General features: G+C 39.7%; 2 protein-coding genes across 3 annotated transcripts in view; both read right to left on the bottom strand.

The window, feature by feature from the left end:
• fez1 (fasciculation and elongation protein zeta 1 (zygin I)) lies at positions 1-17,044 on the bottom strand. Its single transcript, XM_085469553.1, has 10 exons — positions 16,925-17,044; positions 12,234-12,586; positions 9,010-9,097; positions 6,120-6,206; positions 5,401-5,566; positions 2,861-3,168; positions 2,246-2,326; positions 1,292-1,367; positions 1,139-1,204; positions 1-985 (listed from the first exon to the last, which is right to left on the bottom strand). The coding sequence occupies exons 2-10, from the start codon at positions 12,554-12,556 to the stop codon at positions 969-971; spliced, it is 1,212 nt and encodes a 403-aa protein (XP_085325679.1). The 5' UTR covers positions 12,557-12,586; positions 16,925-17,044; the 3' UTR covers positions 1-968.
• The window catches only part of cfap58 (cilia and flagella associated protein 58), a 24,683-nt gene continuing 17,782 nt past the window's right edge, over positions 16,943-23,843 (bottom strand). The window contains exons 19-20 of one of the 2 annotated variants that reach the window (XM_085469552.1): positions 17,290-17,486; positions 16,943-17,002 (exon numbers count right to left, since the gene is read on the bottom strand). In XM_085469552.1, the coding sequence (XP_085325678.1) occupies positions 16,978-17,002; positions 17,290-17,486 (222 nt within the window). In that variant the 3' untranslated portion in view covers positions 16,943-16,977. Of the gene's footprint in view, positions 17,003-17,078; positions 17,487-23,843 lie in introns of those variants that run through there. The other variant, XM_085469551.1, reaches the window with a different exon arrangement.

Below are 23,843 nucleotides of genomic sequence, written 5' to 3'. Positions count from 1 at the left end.
TGGGGTAGAATGTTTATTAGAATTTGCAATTAGCGATGTAACATTCACCTACATGACACAAAGGAAGTCATAAATATGCTAATATGCACAACTCTGTTGAAATGAGCTTCTTTCATCGGGGGATGATATCCACTGATATATCTCCATGTAGTTGGATAGGGATGAATGCACAGATACCTGTCACTCTGATGACACAGTAAATAAAAGTACAAAATAAACAGAGTCCATATCAAATATTTAGATACACGTAAAAAGAAATTAGAAATAAGTCAGAAGAGCACTGGATAATTAGCAAAAAGCAAAAAGTAAAGAAAAAAAGCTTTGTAATTCACTGCACTGCACCCGTAATAGTATTGTTTCCGCTCCTGTACACGGAGTAACAGTGCTAAGTTGGCAGATAAAAGTGCATGGCTTTTGTATTCAGATTAATCACTTTTTTAATCAGAAACCATACGAAGACGTGTGTGGATGCAGTATGTAGTTTAATTTTTCTGACAGTGTAGTCCTTATGAAAAGAATCAATGTACAAAACCATCACTGGTTAAGAGGTCATTTTATGATTTCAAAAATCAATGAAATTCTGTTAGAATTAAAAACAAGAGAAAGTAAAGTAATGAAGGAAAAGAAAGCAGTAATAACGCTATCACTGTACCAAAGTGGTGTTATGGTCATTATGTCATGCTCCATAAGTGAAGTCTGTTAAAAGTGGGAATCGGCTGTTCCACTTGTTATTCAGATGGTCACCGTTTTGTGGCCTGAGTTTGATGCGCAGGGAAGGGAGGAAGTGAGCTCAGCGAAAGGCAGTAGTTGTAGTTGAGGTGAATATGATAATGTTGATGGTGAGGATCCATAGTTGGTAATGGTAAAAGAGGGGAGGTCATGCAGCTTGAACCAGAGGAAAGTAAGGTCAGAAATGCCCTTGGAGAAGGAAGTTTCCATCACACTGCTGCCTCTGGCTTGGTGGCGCTTTAGGTAGGACACAGGACTGAAGAGGAAGACAGAACAAACTGCCTTGATATAGTTTCCAACATCCAAGAAGTTCAGACAGGCAATATTTCAAGAACAGAAAATGTCCCTGTTTTCCACTGTGCTGTGTAAAACGCTACAAAAGTGAGTAGAAGACTGTGTTTGCATTTACCTTTTAAGATGTAGTCGGTCAGCAGTGTAGGCACCTTCTCACTGTCCTCCTTCATGGCATAGAGTACTGCATGAAAAAAGCAGACAACAAGGCTGAATGTACTACTTCTGCCTTTTATTTGGCTCTATTACAGATGTTCTGGTGTGGTCTTACTCTTTGTGAGCATCTGCAGGTCATCAACAGATGGAGGGGTGCTTTTCTTCTCATATGGAATAACCGTGTTTAGGTACTGAAACAGAATAAAGGTTCAGAAGGCTTTCTCAGACTAATAAGAGAGTAATAAGTAGCCTCTGTTAATCTGAAGGATTACATTTCTCTCTTTTTCTTTTCTTTTAAATTAGACTTTTTTGTTTGTTTGTTTAAATTAGAATTTTGTTCAACCAAAGTGCAATCAAGCTAGTGAGTTACTTGTAGCTTTACATTACAAGTAACATGAGAGTAGTATCAATTTGTCAAGCTACTTTTGACAAAATATCATGAAATTCTGTTAAGTCATGGAGATGTGCCCTGGCATGACGTCAGCCACCTTCGTACTACTGAAATACTGGATTAAGCCTGAAGTCACCAGGATTAGTCCGGCTCCTGTTTTGCAGTATAGCTCTAAGAACACCAAACTTTGAATCTGAACCGTCCATCATTGCAAACCAATCTAAGTACCGAGAAAACCTCTGTCAACATACAGTATACAGTTGGAGATCTTCACCCTTACACCTGCTGGTCTTCTTTCCACAGTGCATTAGCTGAGTTCAGGCCAGCTAAGGTAGCCTTTATTTTCTTTGCACCAGTGAACCTTGAGAAGTCAAAACCATGTAGCTGGTTCCAGCTGGTGGTTGCAGCTGTTCACCAGAGGCATCTAACAGGCTTTCTAGTTTCAGGAGATTCTCTGACACAGCCGACTGGCCATCCTTACGCCTAAGGATGGCCAGTCGCCTTACACTCACGGCTGACTACAAGAACCAACTGTTCACTTACCGTCTAATGAAACGAGAACGCCTAAATATGTCATTATATAATTTGCTCCATCTGTGAGTATTCATAATGGGTTGGCTCATCTGTGCATGTTTGTTTGGGTTTTTTTGTTTTTTATTTAAAACATTTAAACCTTACCTGCTTGTCATTCCCTGTGCTTCCAAATGTCTGTCTGATGCCTGTTTGTAGAATGTTGGAAATTCCCTCCATGCTGAAACGCTGTAGGACACACACACATACAAAGATATAGTGACCATTATTACAAACTACCAATTCATATGACAAAATTCATTTTTTAAATTATTCTTCAGCAGATTTCAGCATGGTATCATTGTGCAATTTATTGTATATATTGCATCCACTTCCTTAAGCCATCGGTATGCTCATATTAGTTCAGTAACAGAGAGTAAGGTACCAAGAGCCAGACTCACAGCACTCAGACTGCTGCTACATCGAATGGAGAGGAAATCCATTAGGCAGTTTCTCTTTTGCTGGATAGGACTGCACTGGGCAGTTACTGTACATAGATGATGGGTCACAGCCACTTTATAATCTTTCCTGGAAGATAATTTAGAGGCTAATGGCCTTTAGATATCCATTATACTAACAGTTAAAGAGGATGGGGAAAGGAAGAGCTTGCAGGCATTCTTGTTTTACCTTCCTGTAATTTACAGTGAAAAGTTTAAAAAAGAAATCTGCACATTCATAAAATGCCTCATATTGTTAATATTTGAGATTAGCACCATTACCCACCTTAACAAGCATGGTCCCTGTCTTCTGGCCTGTGGAGCTATCGTTGCCTGCATTCACAGGCACTGTCCCTCCCCCCTGCAGGCTCATGGCCTTGTCCCGACGTCTGCGTTTGCTGCTGTCTCGTTGCTCCTTCTGCCTGTTCTGCACCTCCATTAGTGCCGTGATGAATGTGTTCTTCACCTCTTTCTCAAACTCCAGCTCATCACGACGAGCCAACTGGCTGACGAGCTCCTCTGAGTACTCACGGATGGCGACTTCCACCCGGTGCAGCAGCTCAACAAGCGCTGAGCTGGGCATCAGGCTCAGGCCTGCAGGATGGATTTGAGAGCGGAAAGGTTGTGGGAATCATTAGAGTTAAGCAGGATGCTAACAGTAAAATAATATTCTTTGAATAGTCTGACTATTGGGAATCGGTGCCACTGTGACAGTATTAATTACCAGTAATGTATACTAATGCGGCCCAGGGTAATTTTGCTATATGAATAAGGTACTGTTGTATGAATAACATAATGAGCAGTCCCTGATGATAGCTCAGCGTATAAAGGAAGGAAGTGCAATCAGTATTTTGTAAAAAGAACACAAACAAAACAGCAGCTTGGGAGAAACATTTCTGACAATGCAGCTGGTACAGTGTAATCATTATATTACATCGCAGATGCCTAAAGACGTTGTCTGTGGCTGCTCATACTGTAATGCTTTAGCTCAACTGGGAAGTTTTTTTGAATTACAAATTTGATCATGTAAAATGCATGTTGAGGCAGAAAATAATATTATATTACACCCACACTAGATATAGTGCCATAACGTCCATTTACTGCACGTAAAGTCTCCACCATTTAAAAAAGAATTGTGAAATAACAAAATGAATACATGAGTGAATATCGATTTTGAAATTATTATTTTTATTTTTATTTAAATCTCTCTAACTGCAATTAAATTTCACAATAAGACCAAGGCTCTTTAATTAGTATACACTTCCCCCAGATACTTGAAAAAAATAATTTTATCAGCATTATTAAATACTTAATTTCCTAAAAAACACGTTTGTCTTTGATCCATGTATTCATGTATTTGTCCACTGTACAGTATTTACTTGTTTCATATAGTAAAATTCCCAAGAAAAAAAGAATGGTGTTAGAGAGTGTTAGCCAGTTATTTTAAAAAAGAAGACAATGTGAACAAAACAGCTGGTTTCTTCATGGTTTTGCGTAACTATTTTTAAATCCCTGTAGAACGGAACCGTGTAAGCTAGCGCAATAATTTTTTTTGTATATGAAACCAGAGGAGTTTCCTTCCACATATAGCTTTTCAAAAATTGCATAAAAAAATGCACTTTTTTGCAATTTATGTAGTTACTATGGACTTAATGCATACATATTATTAAAATATGGGCTATAACAGTTGTATTGATGCATAGCAACTTGAAATACTGCCAAAAATGGCACTACAGCATGTAAAAATATAAAGTAAGCTCTTGCGGCCTTGGTTCTATGGTAGGTCTTAAAGGGTTAAACATGAGGTGTTTCCACCACTTTGGTACATGTGACCAATTTGCAAGGTGATTATTGTGCAGGGTGTTCATATTATGGCACACATATAGTGTCAGTCACGGGGCAATTTTTTTGTCATTACATTGCAACTGTGAATCTAAACTATATAAAAAGGCTTTTGACTCCAAATATCTATCTGTATCTGTAACCTTTTGAGTGCTCTTCTCAATGGTGGAAAAGTAGAAGTACAAATAGCGTAAAAGTAGCTGAAAACCACTAAAATATGGAAGCAACATTTAGATATAGTAGCCAAAAAAGAAAGGTTTATTTTACTCATTTAGTGTTGTGGGTGGCTTAATTTATTGTACAACCACCATTTTACTTTGTTTTTAATATGGTGATTTCTCAGTGCAGCCAAAATTTCATGTTTGCTAAAGTTAGCTTGGTAATGCTAACTGACATAGCTGATAATCCCTGCACAGATGCGCATGTGCTGCATGTTTAATGCTGTTTCTGTTGATGTTTCTTTAAGAAGGTTAACTAATTATTATTTACAGTTTTTAGTTGTAAAAAAAAGTTATTGACCTCTTAAACTCTCATCTTCAAACTAACTAAATGAGATAACTAATGTACACAGATGGATAGTTATAGTTGTATTTGAGACTTATTTTTCCCTGAACATTGTATCTTTGCGTTAGGTTTAAATGGATTCATGTTGGAGCTTTTATGAAAAGGGTGATTATAGTTTTTAGCTTTAACTGATGATAATACCAAATAAGAGTCACACCTTTGGTATTTTATTACTATCTTGAGGTATGTACCTTAATTTTGACCTAAAGGATGACTTTAATAGGAAATTATCACATTTCTGACATGCTACTTAACAGAAAATATGCACTTGTTATGAAGTCTAGTCTATTATATCTAGTCTACGAGGTAATCCTGAACGATAGCATTAGAATAAATTAGTTAAAACAGCTCAGTCAGGACATTGCATAAGTCAAATGAAAATAAGAAATAACCAGAAACATGGATTATTCACAGCTTTACCTTCATAGGAGCAGTTGTTGTTTGAAGCCTCTGACAGCTGCCTGATCTCTTCTAGCAGGGACAGATTGGTCCTGGAGGAGGAGTGACTGACCTCTTCCTCCTCATCCTCCTCAGTTTCACCAGGATCTGGAGAATTCTCCATCATTTCAACTATCTCCTCAATGACCTTGAACACAGAAATGGAGGGATTCACAAATAAACAAGCTGACCAATCTGTTTAAAGAGTTTACACCCTACAAGCATGACTGAGGATTTATCTATTAATGAGTTTCTGTGGACTTTACTTTTGTGTTTCTGTGTTTTTAACTAGATTTTGTTATTGTTTCTCCCTCTTTTAATGTTAATGTACTTATTTTTATTTTAACTTATTTGCATTTTTCTGTGTAATTTTGAGTATGTATTACTTTAAGACATTTTGGGGGTGTCCCCCTTTTAATCTGTAGTGGTTCAGTCCAGAATCTATTTGGGCTGTGGCTTAACCAATTAGCCAATTAGCCAGTACCACCTCGTTAAATTTAATTGGTCAACTTGTTTATTTGTGAAGGTGTGATTGGTCCACTTGGATTTTTTCTGTTTCCTGTTTTTTATTTAAACACAAACTGTTTGACATTTTGCAATGACGCTGATGAAAGCATGACGCTGATGAAGGCCACAAGCTGAAACGTGTTGGTCACAAAAAATTTGCCGTTCACTTGATTTTGACACACACACACTCAGACCTGATCTGCTGTGATAAGAGGTTCTTCATTCAGGCAGTTGGCATTGTCGTTCTTCTCATTCATCTCCTCCTCCTCTTTTTCATGAATCTGCAAATGATAAATTATGCCAACAGATTACTGTGGTGAGGATGCCAGCAAGAGTCAAATGCTGATGTCTTTGCATTGGAGTAATTGATGAAAATACACATTCAAAAAAAAAAAAAATCAATTGGTGTGTTTGAATGACAGCTCATTCAGGAGTTGTGTTCATTTTTTCCCTGCTCTGTCCAGCAAAAAATGGTAGACAGATTCACTTTGGCAAGTAGAGTAGTCTGCGTGAGCGTGCTTGTGTTCATAAAGTTTCTCCATTTAATGTTTAATAATGGGTGTCAGGAGCTCAGCCCCATCCCCCAGGACCTGAAGCAGTAGACCTGGGCCCCAGAAATGTAGAGGCCCTCCAGAGCGTGAGAGCCCCAGGTGGACCACCACAGGGACAACCGCAGTTCCCACTCAGAGAAGAGCAAAGGAGAGCCCTGGGGAGGGGTCACCCAGCAGCCACAGTGCAGACGCCCCAGGTGACTGCAGCGACAAGCTCACAGACTCCACTGGCTACACCGGAGCAGACCAAGCCCGAGACCCAAGGACACCCCAACCCCCACCAAGAGCAGACAAATCCAGGGGGCCCAGGTCCCACCAAGCAGCCACCAGGAACAAGCCAGTACAGAACCGAGCATCCAGACCCAGATACCGAGAAGTACCAATGCACCAGCAGATGGGGGCAACAGTCACTGGCAGGGAATGTGTCAGGGGGAAATAGGCCCCCACACCTGAGGGAGCCTGAGATGTTCTAAGAGAGAGGGGGAGGGTGACATGTACACATAGACAAACAGGCAGACACACACCCTCTTTGGAGACACACAGAAATGGATGCCGTACACACACTTTATACTCCCAGGTCCAAACACCAATAACCCCCAGATAGGCAATCAGCCCCCAGATTCAGGAGATGCCTCCCCTTCAGTCTGGGGTGGAGACAAGCAGACCATCCTGGTCCCCACATCAGGAGAGCAGCCCTCCAGCCCAGACCCCAACTGGCCACTTGAGTTCATTTCTAAGTCTGATGTTTAAATATTTAAAAGGTTTTACATAATTTACTGTTACATTACTATCACATTTTAAAAACCACTTACTCATTCCATTTTTAAAAGCATGTAAATAGACTGCATCCTGTTTACGTGTGGAATTGAAGGAGGAGGCTAGAGAGAGGGTGTCTGTCTCCTGAACCTGAACTGTGAGCAGGATCCACAGGAGGAGATATTTTTGTGAAATATCTTTACTCCTCACAACGTTTCCTGGACCTTTTACGTTAGTGATACATGAATCACCTCTGGTGGTCCACAAAGGTACTGTAGATGGGCTACAGCACTAACAGAACAGTTTGAAATGACTCGCAAGTATATTGAGTTAAATATTTTTTATAAATGTATTTATCGATATAAAAAGTGAATAAAACATTCGAATAGGAGCTGGTTAATTTGTGATATTACTCATTAGCCTGACCTAAATTTGATGCTCTTGTATTGACGTTTGTGTCCCAGTGGCAGATGGGTCACTATGACTGAGCATTAGCAAGCTATAGTGAAACAGCCTATGTTTTCATATTTTTCAAATAACATTTGAGAAATACATCACTTTCTCTTGAACTTTTATTGAAGATGAATTTTCTGATTTTTAAGTTGGCTGCAGCGCTCTTGACTTTGATCATGGCTGCTCTAGCAACGTTCAAAACTTATGGGTTTCCATTAAGCCTCAGCTATACTTTGTCTGTGGTGCTATTGAGCAAATAGATAGCATGATCACATATGATGGTGCATGTACCAAACATTTTTTTAATTAAGCACTGTTACCATACGTTTTATTATCAACTTAGCATTTAACAGTTTATCCGTTCCTCCATGCTGATACAATAATGAGAAAGTGATAAATATCCATGTTACAAAAGGAAAATCTATTTTGTGGCTCAACTCATTTCGAGTTAAATAGAACCACATTTTTATAATATTTAAAAAGTGTGGCAGGAGAAACAATCAGAGGTATAAATGCAGAGAAAAGATTGTCCTCACAGGAAGCTGTCATATGTTAAATATTTTGTGTCTCTCTAGGTATAAAACTTTTAGCTTGAAGGCATGAATGTGATACATTTCCACAGCCACCCTCTGCTCCTGTGATAACCACAGCTCCTCTGGCCTTCACCAGTCCAAACATGGCGTAGAACACTAAGTGTCTGCTGTCCAGCTGAATCTGACAGGCAATCAAGGAAACAGAGGAGGAGGAGGCAGAGCTTAGCTGAATGCCAGACCAGTCACGAGTGGTCAGGCATGCTTTCAATTGTCAGCATGAAATGAATTTTACAGGAGCAGAAACTAGTCATACAATTCATTTTAGCACATCGAGATGGAAAATAATGACACACAGCATTTGTCTTTAAGAAAAGCATCATGATTATCCTTACAAACACAGAAATTAGTGAATGTAGTTAACCATTCATAGCAAGCGAATAGACCAACATGTAAATATTTGACTGTGAGGTGAATTTTCTGGGTCAGACGTGTTCATGTAAGGATGAAATGTGTAAACAAACATTAGAGTGGACCAGAGAATGAGCTTCCCATTCATTCAGCACCCACATTACACCACAGTGCTAAGGATGCTCATCAGAATAGTTTGCTATCAGTTCAGTGTATTCGTTTATATTTAATACTAATTTACAGCAAGAGTCATCTCAAGGTGCTTTTTTACTATTGATGAGAATAAAAATTTGCATATAAATAGTGCAAAGCTATTCCTACATGTATATTATATTATATTAATTAGATTTAAACTAAACATGAAGGCGTGGCATGAAATGTACCTCCTGGTCAGAGATATTGCCGTTGATTCCTTCCGAGTCGGTGCCGTCCCAGGTGGCGATGTAGTTGTCAGTTAGAGCATCCCACACACTGCAAAACAACACAGACCCATGTCAAAATGCAAACCTACTCAAGCAAATATCAAAAAGAAGTATAAAGACACAATTTTTGCCCTCAGCTTTTGCCCTCAATAGATTTGTTTTTCTGATTGTAAAAAGCCATGTACTCAGCCCTATGTTCAGCATTCTTCAACTCAGTCAATATTTCATTGTGGTGGAGTTCAGGGCTGCAGGGCAGCAGTGCACAATAGAAAAGAAGTGCAGCTTACTACGTGTTAAACGGTATCCGCAGCAGAGATTTAGATAAAGTTCCTCACATCATTGTACAAAGTGTTCTCCAACTCTCCCAGCGTCTGTCTGAGGCAGAGTGAAGTAAAAACTGGGAGAGAAGTGTCCTTTGTGTCTGAGCTTGTGTGTGTGTGTGTGTGTGTGTGTGTGTGTGTGTGTGTGTGTGTGTGTGTGTGTGTGTGTGTGTGTGTGTCACTCAGAGGTTGGCTGAGGCCTGTTTCCCTGCTCCCAGTGGCACTGCCTCTGCCTGCTTACACAGTGGACTCCATTGAGCTGGCAGCTTACCTCACCAGTCATGCCTGTGTGTCATGGCTGCTCACACCAGGCCAAAGATTAGTTCTAGTTTTCCTAAAAGTTAACAGTTTTCAGAGGTATATTTGTTGCCAATGCGATTCTAATTTGCAGGATCATTAACAGCTCTGGTCGCAGAGTTTGCCTTTTTATATTAATGTGGCAGTACGCTACAAAGTGATTTCAAGTGCATTGGTATTGCTTTAAAACTAAAGAGCTTAAATCAGAATACAGGGGAAAAAAACTGCTTAGAAGTGTCAACAACACACCACAATCACACTGTAGACACAGTGCACAGCTGCACTGAGTGTACTGTAAGTGTTCAGGCAACATGCTGTAACTTGCACTGTACTGTATTTTCTAACTGTTGGATTTCTATTCTGTTATACAGTATTAAGGACCTTCTGACCAACAAAATATACTGTGCACCCCTTCAGGATACCAGATTTTAACTAACTAACTAATATAACTAATATCCTCGATGCATGAAGGAGCGTTCCCGCAGGTCCTTCCTCCCTGCAGCTGTCAGACTGTACAATCAAAACAACAATCATAGATGTTTACATCTGCGCTTTAACTACAATAATTTAATCAACCGATTTACACTACAACCTGGGTTTGCCTCTTATCTGTTGTTAATTTTATTTAATTTAATAACTGTACAGTACTCTGTTTATAGTAACTATTGTCCTTAATGTAAATGTGTAAGAAAAAATGTGTATATTTCTGTTCTGTGTCCTGTGTACTGTTTGTTATATATGTGTCTTTCTGGCTGCTGTTACAACCAAATTTCCCCTTGTGGGACAATTAAAGGATAATTCTATTCTATTCTAATATATTGTTACAGGATACAGTATCTTATTCTATATAAGATTTTTATCTAATCTTTCCTTTCTTTAACAGCCTTGAGCTAGTCGCACATGCTTTCAAATCCAGATGGGATTACTGCATTTAGTACTGCACTAATATCACAGATGAGTATGTGCCAAGGGCAGTGCTAGTAAGAACATTTTTTACTATTTCAGCCTGGTTACACACTGAGTCTAGCTAGCTGACTGGTGGCTGTAGCTTTATATAACACTTCAAGTGGTACCAGTCTTCTTATGTGATGCTTTTTCCTATAAATAAAACTGAAGAATTGAAATGCAGTAAAGCCAACGTAACCAGTCACAACCACATCAGAAACCAGAGCAGCACATGAAGAGCACGTTCTGTGTTTATAACACATGGTTGGTCATCTGGCCTACAGGGAGTGGAGGTCCATGTTCCAACGCTGTCCTGCTGTGTTTCCTGGCCTGCAGCCACACAACAGGAATCATTCTGTTTAAATTTCTAGCTCTCCATCAGCTTGACAGATTCACTCAAAGCTGAGTTTCAGATCAGGGACTGCAGGGATTACTCCAAAATGTGCCACATAGGGTTTTCAACCAAGCTGCAGATTTAGACTGGTGATTAGTTTTGTTGGTGTGTCAGCTTCTCCTGTTTGCTCCTGTGTGACATAACAAAACGCAAACCTTCCAGTTTCATTAACACCAGTACCACCTCTTCATGGGACAAACTCTTCTGAGGAACATGGAACACTCATGTATGTCTGATTGAAATGTATTTCTTATGGTTTCCTTATTTATGACACTAGTGTATCAATCCACCCACTGCCTTTCACTCTGCTCTGTACTCACTCAGAGCTTTATTAACCAATAAAAGCTCACTTTTCTCACCAGAAATTAATCATTGCTCAAAGTCATATAATCCTTTCCAAAAAACTCTGCTGTCACACCTACAGTCAAGCTATATTTAGCATGATTCAGAGAACGCCTCAGAAGCTGCTAGCAAGAGGAGGAGGCTCTGGCAGTCAGAGGAGAGGCAGAGACTGGGACAGAGCCAAAGCCAACTGAGGTGTACGACGCTGCACGCTGAATAATTCAGCATGCAGCCTGACATGGTGGAGGTGGGGAGGGTGGGGTCACAGTGCTGATTGACTGCATGTTTGGGGATGTTGTGGTCTGTGTGTGGAAATGTTTTGGCTTTTGTTCCAGGCTGCCAAGTCGTTTCAGCCTCCAGTGTGTGTGTTGTAAATGGAAGCATAATGAGCATATTGCTAACTGATTAACATGAAAGGCTGTTCTTTTTTTTATGTCTGTTGATATTCTACCTCCTGTATTTCTTTAGGGGACTAGGCATGTTTCTAAAAATGTTCTTTCATATACTTTCTATGTCAACATAACTGTAGCAGAGATCCTGCAGGTTCACCAAGGGACAGAAAATTTAAAGACAGAATATAGATTAATAACTTTTTCACTCAAACATTATTTTTTTTACGATAATTCCAAATAAAACAAACCCTTGTAGACTGTATCTGCAGTAACAGAAACTGACTTTATTTTTTTTCTGTTTTTAAAGGGATTTTAGCTGGGTTTAGAATTGGTGCCTCAAGTTAAGCTCAAATTGTTCTGGGTTCGTTATAGTTTACACACTGAACAGTGTCACATCCTTTATTACCACAGCTGTTTGGAAATACACAGTAACAGATGACTAAAGACTGAAAGATTCCAATAAGTAAACCTTGCTTCAGATATTGTGTCACTTACTCTTCATCTTGCAGTCGCTCCTCGTCCTCCTGATTGTGTGACTGGTTGCGTATGGGCGCCAGGCCCTCCGTCTTGGTGTTGTAATTGTGGAAGCACACATTGAGCTTCTCGTCAAACTCATTTACCAGGTCCTCCATTGACTTGAAGCTCATCATCTCAGAGAAGTTTTCCAGTTCAGAGAACTCCTCACGGGTGATGGAGGCCAGGGGGACGGTGGTGGTGGTGGAGTAGGAGTCGTTGATGAGGCTTTGGTCCATCTCATCCATCCTACAGGGCCGGAGGTCCTCAAACTCCTCATCTAAGCACACAAGAGGGGCTTCCATAGTGTCCCCTATCAAGTTAATGTCTGAGTCCTGCAGGAAACAGAGTCATGCAGCATTTAATGAACTGATTTTGCTGAATTTTGAAGGGCTTTTAAATTCAAGACATTTTAAGTTTGAGCATATGTTGCTTAATAAGCCAAGGCCACAAATGTGTTTAAAGAAAAGACCTGGTCAGTCACAGCACAAAGGTTTTTCGTGATTTCCATCTGTCCCCATCTGCTTTATTAACCAGTGTCCCAGAAGGATTTATCTGGTCTAGCATAAATCATGCCTCTCTGTCCTCATGTGGAATGACACCAGCACGTCTAGACAAAGAGGAGATAGAGGTAGGTGTGCCAGAAGGGGACCAGGTCCCAGGGGGGACCGAACCAGTTTGCTTTACTGGTAAACCAGTTAATTAAGTACACCAACAATGATTTAACTGATGAGCGCTTCAATATTCTGGGACATGAAATTATAGAACCATTTGACAAAGTACATTGTATATTATAATCTTGCTATTTTTGTGTTGGTCAAAGCTTTGCTTGATATACACTGAAAAAATACTGAAAAAATAATTTTGGATTACATGAACATTTTCCATGCAGTTTTATTACATAATTGAACTGTAAAATATTTAATGGAATCTGGCCAAATCATTGGTGTCTATTCAGTTTATACCAAGCACATTTTCCTTAATGATTAATTATTTGAATTAAAAAAACAAACCCAAACCTTTGATTCCATACATTTCAGCTGATTATTATTTTTTAATGGTTGTTTAAGAGCAATTTTAACCCACACCACAACCTTTCCTGGACATAACCATGCTTTTTATTACCTAAACCTAACCAATCAGGTTGAGATAGCATACATAAACACTAGGGGTGCAACAATACTCGTATCGATATTGAACCGTTCGATACAGTGCTTTCGGTTCGGTATGCATATTTATCGAACAATACAAAATGTTTTATTTATTCGATCAACTTTTCTTCTGACGATGCTGTCTGTGTTGAGCGCTCAGTGGATCTGCGTTCGACTACTCCGCCTAGGCTGCACTGTCGAGCGCAGATCCACTGAGCGAAGCGCAAGCTAGCAAGACAGAAGCTAAGCTCGTTGCAACATGGCAAACTGAACCTCCCCCACCCTCATTCAGATCTGGCCTTTGGAACTATTTTGGTTTTCATGTGAAGCATAACCCTGATGGTAAGCGCGTCATGGACAAAAGTCAAACAGTATGTCGGATGTGCCACGCAATGCTCAATTGGTGGGAACTAGTACGCTAGCGCAGTTAGCTTGTTAACCTGTTGACACCATCCAGCCCCACGCAACGGACGATCCGAGTTAACTCGTTAACGGAGATTTGCCGCGTTATGGCGTTAATGTCATTTTAACGAGATTAACGCTGACAGCACTAGTGGGAACACAACGAATATGACTGCACATTTACTCCGACATCATCCTAGTGCAAAGACAAGTGGAAGCAGACAAAAACAACAAGCATGCATGCTACAAACTTTACCCGAGTCATTTAGACAGCCGTTAGCACATGATTCTCCTTATGGGGACCTGATATGTTTAATATGCTGCTGAGAGTATAGCCCAGAAGAAGCGTATAGTATAGCTTTTATTTTGGAAAGAGACATTTCTCTGTAATAAACTCTCTTTTCCAAAGAGTGATTTCTCGATCAGATAGATTAATTTTTTTTATTATTTTGTTGTTTCAGCAACATGAAATTTAAAAACTGTACTTTTGAGTTAAAATATATATTTATAATTTTAATAAATGACAAATTAAAAAGGCATGAACATTTTTTTGTATCGAAAAAATATCGAACTGTGACACCAAAGTATTGAATCGAACCGAACCGTGAATTTTGTGTATCGTTGCACCCCAAATAAACACATACTATACTGCTACTATAGACATACAATATAAGGATCCATATAATATTGATACATTTCATTTTCTGTTAATTAACTAAACTAATTAACTATCAATGTATCGTTTGTTCACAATAAATGTTACCTGAAGACGTTCTTCTCATTCAGATGGACTGACTCATGTTCCAGTAGTGGTACAAACATATAGGTAAGGATCATTTTTTAACACTATCATAACGCTTTTACTTCAGACTTCAGAGCAGTATTTCAAAATGTTTTAGAAAATAAACAAATTTATTGGTAAAATTTTACTAAAACACAAGTGACCATTAGAGTTTCAAATTGCAGCTTTTTTGTGTTGATTGTTTTATTATAGTACCGTATTTTTCAGACTATAAGGCGCACTTAAAATTCTTTAATTTTCTCAAAATTCGACAGGGTGCCTCATGTATTAATTCTGGTTGTGCTTGACCTCGAACCGATTTTATGTGGTACACGGCATGGAAAAATATGTCAAAATGTTTTAGTACGACTTTGGTAAGCTACGAAGCTGCACCGCTTGATGGATTGTCGGAGCATTACGGCTACGGTAGTCAGCCTCGCAGAGTAATACGTACTGTGCGAGAACATAATATTGTGGTATCTGTATAAGGACCCCAAAATGGCACCTGTTAAGAGACATGCTTACGAAGCAGATTTCAGTCACGTTTTGTTATAATTCCGTGTGCCTTAAAGTCCGAAAAATACGGTATTTACCTTGGTATGTTTCATTTTTTCCTGTGAAATTAAGCTTAGCTTCAGAAGAACAGAGAAAACTTACAGGATGAGGTATGTTAAATGTTCCCTTTGAGAAATTAGTTCTCAGATTCTTATATTCAAAAGTTTATTCCATTAGTTTGTGGTTTAGCTTATGTTCCAGAGTTGGTGCCTAGTGTCAAACTTGATACCAAAATGTGGAAAAGATTAATAGAATTTATCTATTTAAATTGGTGAATTACTGTTTCTGTTTACACAGTTTGTAGTAAAAATATATAAATAAATATCATACTTCAGTTAACTTAACTGAAGAGTAAAACCAGTATACACTGATAAATGTTAATTAAAAATAGTATGTGTATGTGATTTAATTTAATAAAACCAGAGAGAGTGAAGGGTGCTGACAGTCAGTGCTGGAGTACATCTTTTCTGACAAGTTGTGCTTTGCTCAGGCTGCCTGACGCAGGGTCAGACAGCAGTGAGGACTAATTTAGCTCCTTTGTGCTTTGCTGGACTGTGGCCTGGCGTAAATGGGTAAGTACAGAGAAGTCCATTTAAAAACAAGCTTGTTCGAGCCTCTTCCTTCTCATCGCTGCACTCAGCAAAGTGCTGCAGCCGGATATCGTCTTTCAGAATCTCTCCCTTACTTTCTTACTCTCCTCACTGTGTAGCTCGCTTACTTTGTTTGTTAGTGATCTCCCATTAATGGTCTTAACTCTTGTTTCAGTCCACACTGCAGTAGAAGACAAACACATACACATGTAATGGTGACTGACAACTTGTGTCTGTCAATAGGCCAAATTAGGTGGATCTGGTCTCCCAAATAAGGAGCACAGACATGGAAATTAGTGGCTGACTCAAACCTCGCCGTGGGGACTCTTTGTAGGAGGAATTGATGAACTGCTGCTTGAAAATCTGGCAGGCTAAGAACAAAAATTGCAAATTAAATTTCTTAAGAACACTCGTCCCATCATGCAGTAGCCTTTCTGCTTACTGCTGGGTCAGTTTAAGCTGGATGTGGAATATTTTGCCATGGCACAGGAAAGGTGGGAGTTTACAGCATCCTTAAAAATGGTGACAGTATAGAGATGGAGCTGTTAGAGATGTGCAGGTACCTGTATCTGTGTGTCAGCTTTTTTTGTATGTGACCTTCACAGAGAGTGGTAGTGGTCTCAGGTGTGCATGGAAGTGCCAACTGCCTGAACTCATCAGAGGTCATTTAATGCAATGGAACCAAATCTCTAATTCTATTTTTGAGTAGCAACTGCTGAATCAGACAAATCAAAGAGCAGCTCCCTTGCTCTTTTTTTCTAAAGAATTATTTTATCCTCATTCTTTTGCTCAATTCATTTGAGCATTTTCAAATGATGCCTTGTTAAGTGCTTTTAAAAATAATAGGCTATGGTGTATTAAGAATATAGAATAAAATGTCACATCTTTTACAGCAATCATTGTTTTAAGTTTATAAAAAAAGTCATATCAATGTGATTTTGTCCCACATAAACTGAAAAGGATTCCTTTTTAAATCAATATTTACTGCCATGACAGAAATGGAAATCAAGCAAGTGCATGTCATCAGCTCATCAGAGGAAGGGGAAAAAAAGAGGTAATGGGGGAGGGAGAGAAGAGAGGAAACCATGGTTACAAGGCAAAGATGGTAGCAAGATGCAAACGAGGGTCCGGAATAACGGGAAGGACTGGAAGAACAGACATCGGGATTAGAGTGCAGACAAGAAGACAGATTACCTGTGGTTAGAGGAGCCGTTTTTGTCCTGGCGTGGTGTGTAGGCAGGATCTTCTCAGAGAAGAAGAACAGGCACCTCCCTTCACAGCAAAACCCAGAGATGAGCAGCAGCAGTCGCATTCATTCCAGGGTGAAAAAACAGAGCGAGAGGAGAATTCAGGGAGGTGAAGTGTAGTGTGAGCTTTGGTCTGTATCCCTACCCTCACCCGTTAGCCCACAGACACCCTTATCTGTCCTCCTACAGCCCGTTGTTTTCCAATCAATAGGCAGCCAACCCAGCTCATTCAGAGCCTGCGCACTGCCAGGTCCTGTGACGATATCAGCTCTCCTCACCCTCCCTTTCCCCACGCTTGCTTCCCTCACTAACCTCTCTTTCTCTCTTTGTCCCAGCCCCTTCCTGCTCTCCCTGCCTGCCAGCATTAATTCCCTAATATTCATGAAGTAGGAAGGAGGGGAGGCAAGGGGCTTTGGTAGGAGATGATGCTTGTAGCGAGGTAGCCCACTGTGTACACACAGTGTGAGCATCTTTTCTTTTGTTGTCTGCTTTGACATTCTGCCATAGACCTGAACACACAGAGAGGAAAATATAGCTTAAAATTAATTTATAGATATATACATATATACGAAAAACATCTTAAAAACATGCTTTGTTTTTTAAATGATGATGGAAATGCAAAGGAAAATGCAGAGATAGACACAAGGTAATGATTCATATACTGGAATATAAACCAGTGGCACTCTTAGGTTTTCTCATGTTTTCTCACATATACAAGTCAGATTTATCTTCAGTCCCCTTTTGAGTTGTTCCAAAAGGAAGATTAGGGGGAAACAATCTGCCTGTTAAAATATGAATTTATCTTTGAGTAGCTCAGGGTTTCACAAGAATTTCTGCATATGTTTAAATTATGGTACACATATCTTTTTGGGTTTGTAAGTCTGCCTGAACACAAGAAGGCAGGAATACTGAGATAAACTAGGAAGCTCAAAGAAACCTGGTTCACAACTTACCTATCTCCAAAAAGTTTACATAGCATTCCAAAGAGTTGGAATACTATGTAAGACACAAACAAAAACAAGATTTACAAATCTGTTAAACCCAAACCTGTTTACTTTAGAACATAGAAAACATATGAAATGTTTGAACTGAGAGATTTTACTGTTTGTTACTATTAGCTCATTAGCAAGTGGTGCTAAAAAGAAACAGCTTTGTAACTAGATGAGTTAATACCATGTAACATGACTGGGTATAATCTACAAAATGCATCTACAAAATGTTGAAAAATTTCAGAATAAGAAGTCAAATTGAACAGGATACAGAAACCATCTTCTCCCAGCCAAAGTTTATTTGAAAAAGAAACTTAAAATGACCTCATGTTTTTCCTTAAAGGATGCATTTTCTCATATTTGGCAGCAGTAATAAACAATGTGATGCCTTTTTCATCCAAGCCTGTGATTTAAATCCAGTTAATCCCTACTTTCGACTCTGTGGTCAAGGTTTAGACCTTTCAGAAAGGTCCATCTGGGTCAGTATGAACATGTGCACTCACATAACAGTCTGTATGTTACTGTTACACTCTGATGCTCAAGTTTCCAAATATCAAAACAAGATCTTCACTTCGGCCAGGAACATCCAGCTCTGAGCAATACATGAGAGGACTAGACTTATTAAAGGTTTCACAGAAAATTAGCAACCAGAGAGAGTTCTGTGCATGCTCTGTGTGTTTTCCCACTTATTTTAAACAGTGATGCTGTGATATTATTTGGACATTTTTCCTGCAACCCAGCACTTCATGAATATTTTCATTTTGTATTTGGTGACAACCATACAAATGAAAAAATGTTAATGAATAATATCCTAGAACTGAAACTGGCAGCTTCAGCAGTCACAGGCAGAGAGGAGTGTTGCGTATGACGTCAATACATAGGAGGTGCTGCCCTGGCCTGCTCACAGGCGTGCAGTGTAAAATCAGCATGCGCACTGCTACAAGCCAACAAAAGCCTGCACACACCATCTTCATTAGCCTGCGTGAGCGAAAAAGAGAAAAAAAGGAAGAAAGGAGACATGTCCTGTCAGAGGCCTCGCAGTACTACAGCAACACAGCTCACACAGTCCAGACTGGTTGCCATGGTTATACTGTAACAGCACTGGAAGAGGAATAACTCCATATATATATATATATATATATATATATATATATATATATATATATATATATATATATCCATCCATCCATTCGCTTCCGCTTATCCTTTTCAGGGTCGCGGGGGGCGCTGGAGCCTATCCCAGCTGTCATAGGGCGAAAGGCGGGGTACATATATATATATATATATATATATATATATATATATATATATATGCTAAACAAGGGTGGAGGAATTTGTGTGCAAATAGTCATGAACTACTACACAAATAAAAGTATTTTATTTGAAAATGGGGATAATAAATGCACAACGTATAAAAGAGTGCGTGTTCCTGTGTTATTCCACGTAAACATGTTGCTATCACGCCTCAGTGATGAACACACCTTCAACCCACGAAGAATCGTCAACAAACAGCTGTAGCTTTCACAGGACTTTCACACGAACTCAGTTAAATTATCATGACTTGCTGCACACTGTGTGCCCAAGCTGCTATAAAAATGTACTGATTATTTATTTTAGGGCCACATGTAATACTGTCCCACCAGAAAACGTCTGTTTCTTTAAGGGTTGCACCTATAATTGTGCTCGCACTTATAATGATCACATGGTATCATTTGGGTTGCTGTGCTGAAAACAAATACATGTATGTTCTATTTATAATAGATTTTTTCTTCTGATAAGGCATGAGCCAATGAAGTGGTATGTTTTTTCGCTTGTTTGTTAGTAGGATTATATGTAACCACCAAGCCAAATTTTAGGAAACTTGGTGGAGAGTAGGAGCATGGGAAATGAGATCACAGTCTTTAAAATAGCTTATTCACAAACGATCCTCCTCCTGACTGTCCTTCTAGTTTAAATATATATTTTCTTTTATTCCTGGCAAAGAAAACTATAAAATCATGTCTAAGTAATTTGGTAGATGGAATGCACTGTGGTGAGTATTTTGCTGACATCTTGTGGAGATGACAGGGATATCATATTAACTTACTGAAATGTTTCACGTTTTATAACTGAATGATCCGAGGTAAAAATAAAAAAAAATAAAAAATACAGACAGAAGTACAGATACTTGTGTTAAAAAATACTGTAGTAAAAGTTGAAATACTTTTTTTACTCGAGTAAAAGTGAAAAAGTACAGACTCTGAAATGTACTCAAAGTAGAAACAGGCAACAGGTAAAGTATTTTCTGTTGCCTACATGGAAGAGGATGACTTCACACCTAAACAGAAAAATGAGTACAGTCTGGGGTTACAGTGGGATTTGGCAACACTGAGATCTGTAGCTTTTAATATCAGGTATGACAACGCGATAAAAGTCTTTTTTTATTAAATCTCATGAAAATAGGCTTCCAGTACAATATTCTGAACAGATTCTGAACACTACATTTGACAATTTTTTTAATGCTTGTATTGTTAAACAGAATGTGAAGTCTTTTTAAAATGCTTTAGATGGCAATAAACTAACTAACTAGAAGCAAAAACTGCTGCTGAGTGAATGTGTGAAAGACGGAGGTTTGAACGAAAGAAAGCATTTATATTAAAACATTTTATATGTATGCAAGTTCCTTTACAGACAGATGAGTCAACATCTGGTTAGCATAGATCTATGGCAGAGCCCAGAAAGATCAAGACTCAGAATAGCACAACATTTAACAATCATGAACTCGATTAGATAGCACACACATCAGAACACTGCAAAACACATGAGTAATGTTCACATTATTCTCTTATTTTAAAAATGAAGAAACTGAATGTTTTACTGCCTGAGCAATCTGTAGTGGTTGATGTATAGTTTAATGGTCAAATGGAGAAGCAGTGAAGCCCAGATGGAGCTGTGCTGATGCTGTGGCTGTGAAAACTGAACACACGGGATTCTTTATTCTTTTCCATTCATACAATCATGTACAAATTGTTAGATTGGATCATTATATCCATCAGATATATATTATTGGGAGGTATAGTGTGCTTCATAAATAAACCCTAAAGTTGTTTGGTGCCCATCAGCAATGTTCCCTCTAATTTTTCATGTGTCTGAGCGAACACACAAACTCCCTGAGCGGACACTTGGACCACTGTGAGCAACGTTAGACGTGTGCACTGTGGTCACGCCAGCATCGAATCCATCCAGGTTACATGGTTTATTAAAATAATCAAATTACAGCATTTACATTTATGTTAGACTACTTTTAATTAACTGCTTTAGCCCACTTACAATGAAAATGTAAAAAAAATCTTGTTCATGACCTGTGTAGCATGTTAACACTATTGTAAGTAAAAATAACTTGAACTCCAATTTTGAAAACACAACTTTCTTTTTTTTATTTATTGTTTTGTATAAAGCTCTGACTTGTATTATGAGTATGAGTCTGTGGTCTGGGAGAGTCCTGTAACTCTCTGTCTGCAAAATACAGTATATAATGACCAATGTTGGGCAATTAATTATATAGTTACTTCTTCAAAAAAGTAACTGAGTTTTGCAAACAACAAACAGTTTTTTGCAGCTGTTTACCTAAAAATGCAGCCAAGGTGTTTTTTTAAATAAACATTTCAAACTATTTACAGAACAATCAGCTGTTCTGCATCACATTTGATGCCACACAAATTATTTGTGTCACTCCAAAATAATTTCTGTCCACTATGAGATGAAGGAGAACAACAGCCTGATACCTGCAGGTCTGACAACAGGAGATGTATCACTGCTGTAACACCTGTAACATTCAGCAGTCGCCTCATTGTTCTGACACACAACAAAACTATTGACTACACTACACACTAACGACACAAGATTTGCGCTTAACGTCGCAAATCTCTCACATCTCAAAACACCGCCGTCACTCCTAAAACTTCCCCCTTTCCTAAACAACTACATGCCATGTTGCCATATCATTCTTTGATTGGTCGACATGGTACATTTTTCGACCAATAGGAAAGGGTGGGGTTTTTTGGTTTTGTTTTTGCTCACAGGCGGAGAGTGCTTTCGAGCGTTTTCCCTATAAAACGCTGTTTTTACGTTTCTTCCTGCAGTAAATATAAATAACGATAGTATTCAGGAAGAAAACCAAACATTGCAGATATTTTTATCATAACTCTGCTTTTCGTGCCCTATCAACACAATTTAAAAACTGGTATAAAGTCCACACTTTTTCTGTCAATTGTTCCGTCTGTCCGGCTCACATCTCCAATGGTTGTACACGTTGTCATTAACGTGGCTTCACTCCACATCAGCCACGCCGCTTTGCTAGCTAAAACACCGGTGTCGGCACATAAGGACGCTGTCATAGCCTGTCAACGACGTTGATTAGCTGCGTATATACGAATGTGAATCGCATCATTGGGATAAGACGGCATACAGTGGGGCAAAAAAGTATTTAGTCAGCCACCGATTGTGCAAGTTCCCCCACTTAAAATGATGACAGAGGTCAGTAATTTGCACCAGAGGTACACTTCAACTGTGAGAGACAGAATGTGAAAAAAAATCCATGAATTCACATGGTAGGATTTGTAAAGAATTGATTCGTAAATTAGGGTGGAAAATAAGTATTTGGTCACCTCAAACAAGGAAAATCTCTGGCTCTCACAGACCTGTAACGTCTTCTGTAAGAAGCTTTTCTGTCCCCCACTCGTTACCTGTATGAATGGCACCTGTTTGAACTCATCATCTGTATAAAAGACACCTGTCCACAGCCTCAAACAGTCAGACTCCAAACTTCGCCATGGCCAAGACCAAAGAGCTTTCGAAGGACACCAGGAAAAGTATTGTAAACCTGCACCAGACTGGGAAGAGTGAATCTACAATAGGCAAGCAGCTTGGTGTGAAAAAATCAACTGTGGGAGCAATCATCAGAAAATGGAAGACATACAAGACCACTGATAATCTCCCTCGATCTGGGGCTCCACGCAAGATCTCATCCCGTGGGGTCAAAATGATCATGAGAACGGTGAGCAAAGATCCCAGAACCACACGGGGGGACCTGGTGAATGACCTGCAGAGAGCTGGGACCAAAGTAACAAAGGTCACCATCAGTAACACACTACAACGGCAGGGAATCAAATCCCGCAGTGCCAGACGTGTTCCGCTCCTGAAGCCAGTGCATGTCCAGGCCCGTCTGAAGTTTGCCAGAGAGCACAAGGTTAAATACACGTAGACATTGAGGGCTAGCAGGAGGGACCATGCGCTTACCTGCTGCTCTCTGGCAGGTAGCTCCATGCCCTCCTGGGTTTTAAATGCACCTTAGAACACACATGCATCAACACTACAATGAGCGGGTGGAGGGAGGTTTGGAGTCTTCTCTCACCCCCGTTCTCTGCGACCTGCTGGAGCGGGGGGGATAGGAGGAGGAGTTGGCCGTCCGACTGCGGTCTGGAGTGTGGGGCCTCCCTGCTGCTGCGGAGTCGGGGCGGTCTGCCTCCCCCCACCGCAGGGAAAAGGGTAACACCACCTGGGTCTGGGTGCAGTTCCCCCTCCAGGGGCAAGGGTACCTAGACCCGGTTCGTAGAGTACGCTTGGGGAGTGTGATCGTGTGTACAGCGTCTCTTTATGTCTGTCTCCACGTTGGTTGAGTGTGGAGTAAGTGCATATGAGAGCATGAGGGTGGGAATGGATGTTTGTATCTGTGTGTGCCTGTATTTCTGTGTCTATATGTCAGGTTGGGTGTCAGGCGCCACCTCTCTGGGGACATCTCAGGCCCTCCAAGGTTTGGAGGCCTATCTCCCCCCACCACCACTTCCCCTGCCAGTGGCAGACTCCCTCAGACATCGGTGCGTTGGTGGTTCTTTGTGT

Source organism: Copadichromis virginalis, linkage group LG10 (genome assembly GCF_057382275.1).
Source record: "Copadichromis virginalis isolate Kocher_CV1m ecotype Utaka linkage group LG10, C_Virginalis_male_GT1.1, whole genome shotgun sequence".
Lineage (NCBI taxonomy): Eukaryota > Metazoa > Chordata > Actinopteri > Cichliformes > Cichlidae > Copadichromis > Copadichromis virginalis.
Note: the sequence above shows the minus strand (reverse complement) of the source record. Positions and strands in the feature narration are given on the sequence as shown.